At 43.7% G+C, this 3,340-nt stretch overlaps 1 protein-coding gene across 2 annotated transcripts in view; it reads right to left on the bottom strand.

Moving 5' to 3' along the window:
- Positions 1-501: 501 nt before the first annotated feature.
- Positions 502-3,340, bottom strand: part of Commd3 (COMM domain containing 3) — a 3,955-nt gene continuing 1,116 nt past the window's right edge. The window contains exons 2-8 of one of the 2 annotated variants that reach the window (XM_031369106.1): positions 2,722-2,833; positions 2,550-2,613; positions 2,413-2,447; positions 2,011-2,071; positions 1,849-1,905; positions 1,703-1,762; positions 502-734 (exon numbers count right to left, since the gene is read on the bottom strand). In XM_031369106.1, the coding sequence (XP_031224966.1) occupies positions 636-734; positions 1,703-1,762; positions 1,849-1,905; positions 2,011-2,071; positions 2,413-2,447; positions 2,550-2,613; positions 2,722-2,833 (488 nt within the window). In that variant the 3' untranslated portion in view covers positions 502-635. Of the gene's footprint in view, positions 857-1,702; positions 1,763-1,848; positions 1,906-2,010; positions 2,072-2,412; positions 2,448-2,549; positions 2,614-2,721; positions 2,834-3,340 lie in introns of both variants that reach the window. The other variant, XM_031369107.1, reaches the window with a different exon arrangement.

Raw genomic sequence — 3,340 nt, 5'->3', positions numbered from 1 at the left:
CCCTCGCGGCGTCGCGCGCCCAGCCCCCTCCCCTCCCCTCGCGGCGCGCCGCGGCCGCGGTCGAGGCATTTCTCCACAGCGCCACTCGCCGCTCTCCCGGCGCGGCCCGCTCGGCCCCGCACGCCGCTCGCCCGCCCCGCCCCCAACCATGTCTCCCGCTCGCAGCGCACACGTCCGCGGGGCCCGCCGCCGGGGGCGCCCGGGCCGCTGCCCGGGCTCGGCCCCGCGGAAACAACAGCGGCCGCCTCGCCCGCCGGCGGCCGGGAAGAGGCGCGCGCGGGCAGCGGCCGGGCTGGCTCCGCGCGCGGGGTCGGGCGGGCCCGAGGCAGGTAACGGGCCGTCCCGGCGGCGGCGAGCACGGCTCCTCCGCCCACCTTTCCCGCGACGCTTAACCCGGGCTAAGGCGGGCGGGCGGGCGGGCAGGCGGGCGTCGAGCCAGCGCCGGTCAGATCTGTTCTGCACACTCAGTCGTCAATCACACACAAACTCCAAACAGAATGCCGCCTTTCTTGTGGGAATACCACCTTTTTTATTCAGAGTACGATACTTTGATAGGGCTTGAAAACGCTCAAGATAGAAGGAATGCAAGATTAATACTGAAAATTCAAATGCTTAAGAGTTTCCCTCTTAACATTTCACGTGTAAAAAAGTGTCAAAATTGATGGTTGGCATAACTTCAAAAGGGAGCTAGCTCTTCTACTGAAAAAGACATCCAGCTCGCACGAACGATGGTCCTGCAGGAGACAAAGCGCGTCTGGTTTTCCTCTAGGTTCCTGGGGTCATCAGTCTCCCCAAATTACAACTGAGTTGCTCTTTCCAGGCTTTTTGAAGCATCCTTAAGTTTCCCCACCAAGTCCTAAAAGATGTACAACTCATGTCACAACTTGGGGATACAAGTAAGGAAGCCCCCAACTCTGAAGCAGCTGCAAGAAAGAAGTCGGAAGGAGTCTCCGGGATTTTAACCGCTAGCAAGTCACTTTCAAAAGAAGCGCTTCTCCTGCTGCATCTTGCCTTCCAATCAGCTATTCAAGTTCTAATTTAAAGAGAATTTCTAAAAGAATTTTTGCAGGCAGAGAATATCTCAATTATGTCTCAACTTCTCTAAGGTTATGATTCACACACATTTTCTAACTTTAAAGTTTCGTTAATATTTACTCTGAAATGACTACAGATGTCTTTGGAACATTCAATTTCATCCAAATTTTCAGGGATGATCTTCATTTTATTTAATTGGTAAGAAATTCGTTGTCATATTCATCAATCAACGAAGTCTTTAATTTCTTCAGTTTACACTGACAATGTTAACAGTTTTAAGAACTTGTGGGTGCTTTCCCTTTATAGGGTAATTTAAACCTCCTGCTTAAAGCTTTGGAAGTTTAATTTGTGAAAGGCGTTTTTAAGTCCGTGCTCTTACTTTTGCTCAGTTTTACTGAATCAGATGCATGATGGAATGAAGGAAAGTGTGCTGAACTCAAACTTTAAGAAGTTATGTTTAAATTAGAGAAACCAGCAAATGCAGGCTACTGGAGATGTTACTATATTACTTTTAGAAGTATTAAATTTCTGCTTTCCATTCTCCCTTTGGCATTAAAACCTAAACCAATCTTCATTATCTGATAATGGAAAGATTTATATTTTAAAGTTTCCATAACAGTTCTCAAATGCCCATTGAAAGAAACATTTAAAGATCCTAATACTGTACCTGTAACTGTTCCATGTTGCAACTAAAATTTATCTCTGGGTAGGATTGGGAATCACTATTCTATAGAAGAAGAGAAAAGTTTGTTTATATAAAGGAAATTAAAATTTTATTACACATATAATTTTTAGACAAAGATCTATACATACCTCTACACTTAAGGTCACCAAATATCCAGGTCGGTACATCTTATGAAGTTGATTGGTCTAAAACAACACAAAACATCAGTCTTTAACTCTAACTAAAAAAAAAAAAAAAAAAAAAAAAAGAAGTTCCCTAAGTCCCTGTATAGAAGAGCTTGTTATCTTTACCTTTATCTGATACTCCAAGCGCCAAGAAACATCGGTTACATGAGGGAGAGATCTGCCTATACTGAAAGACAACGGTAAGCTTGTAGATTCTACAGAAAAACTTTCAGGATCTACTCAATGGTGTCTTTCTCTCCTTCACTCGTTTCATTCCACTCTGAACTTAAAGATTGCTGAACTTCATCTTCAAGTTCAAAGAGTAAAAGCAGCCCTACTAAGATTATGTCAGGCTCTATCTTTAAAAAACATTAGCTTAGCTTCAATTGTTCCACTTGCCCTTTGGCCTTTTATTTTGGGTCAGGATCCCAGATTTTTTGGCCCTGTTTTGTTTCACTTCAGCACACTCAGCACACTCCACACCCAGGAGTGAAAGGTGCCCCAGCTTGACACCTATGATGTACCTACCTTCCCAGTAGGATTTCTAGAGAATTCTTTTTATTCTGCCAAAGGAAAAAGAAAAGGAAAGAAAACACGTTTTTGCAAACAGCAGGGAAAAAGGGGGTGGGCAGTAATTGTTCATTTAAAAGTTTAAAGTCAGTAACCTGATACTCCACACAAAACAGTTCTATTCGCTCACGGTCAAATTTGCAGTCTTCTAAGTATGCGCTGGTGGTGGGGGTGGGGATAAAGCAAGGGTTAGTCTCTCTAAAAACTGAAGCTACAGTCACAAAGATACCACTTCAAAGTAAAAGGGCATTTAGATAGCGCCTGTACCTCAGAGCAGACTGGTCAACTTGGTGCTTTCCTGCCTCCAGTATGTAAGCTGCAGCTGCTGCATGACAGTGCTTTAAAACCACTGGGTCGATATGTTTCAAGCCTGGGTGATCTAAAATAAATTAATTACTAATAATTATAAATCCTCTAGACCCCCGTTCCTAAGAGGAATATTTGGTTTTGGTAAAACTTCCCTTTTAGAAAAGATAAAAAAATTCAATTGTAAATGGATGAGATGAACAAGGTCAATTGCAAAACAATAAAGACATCAATAATCTGCTGTCAATCTCTTTTCAATTACCTTTTATTTCGTCTTAATATTTTTTTTTTAAAAAATATCTCAAAGAAAGGGAAGCAGTGGTTGCTGGATGGACTGAAAGCAAAGGAGAAACTGAAGGTAGTTTACACAGTAACTTTCAAAATGAACAGCTTTCCAAAGATGACGTTTTAGGGGAATTGGCTCCGTGATCATAAATACACCAGAGAAGCTTGACAGGAGGGCATACATTAGCATGCACAACAGAAATGTCAAAATCCCATTAATATCTCGTCTCCTCCCTCCCCGCGCTCCCCCCTCACACACACACACACACACACACACACACACACACACACACAC

This window comes from Mastomys coucha, unplaced genomic scaffold (assembly GCF_008632895.1).
Source record: "Mastomys coucha isolate ucsf_1 unplaced genomic scaffold, UCSF_Mcou_1 pScaffold15, whole genome shotgun sequence".
NCBI classification, from domain to species: domain Eukaryota; kingdom Metazoa; phylum Chordata; class Mammalia; order Rodentia; family Muridae; genus Mastomys; species Mastomys coucha.
The sequence above is the reverse complement of the archived record's forward strand: the minus strand, read 5'-3'. Positions and strand labels throughout refer to the sequence as shown.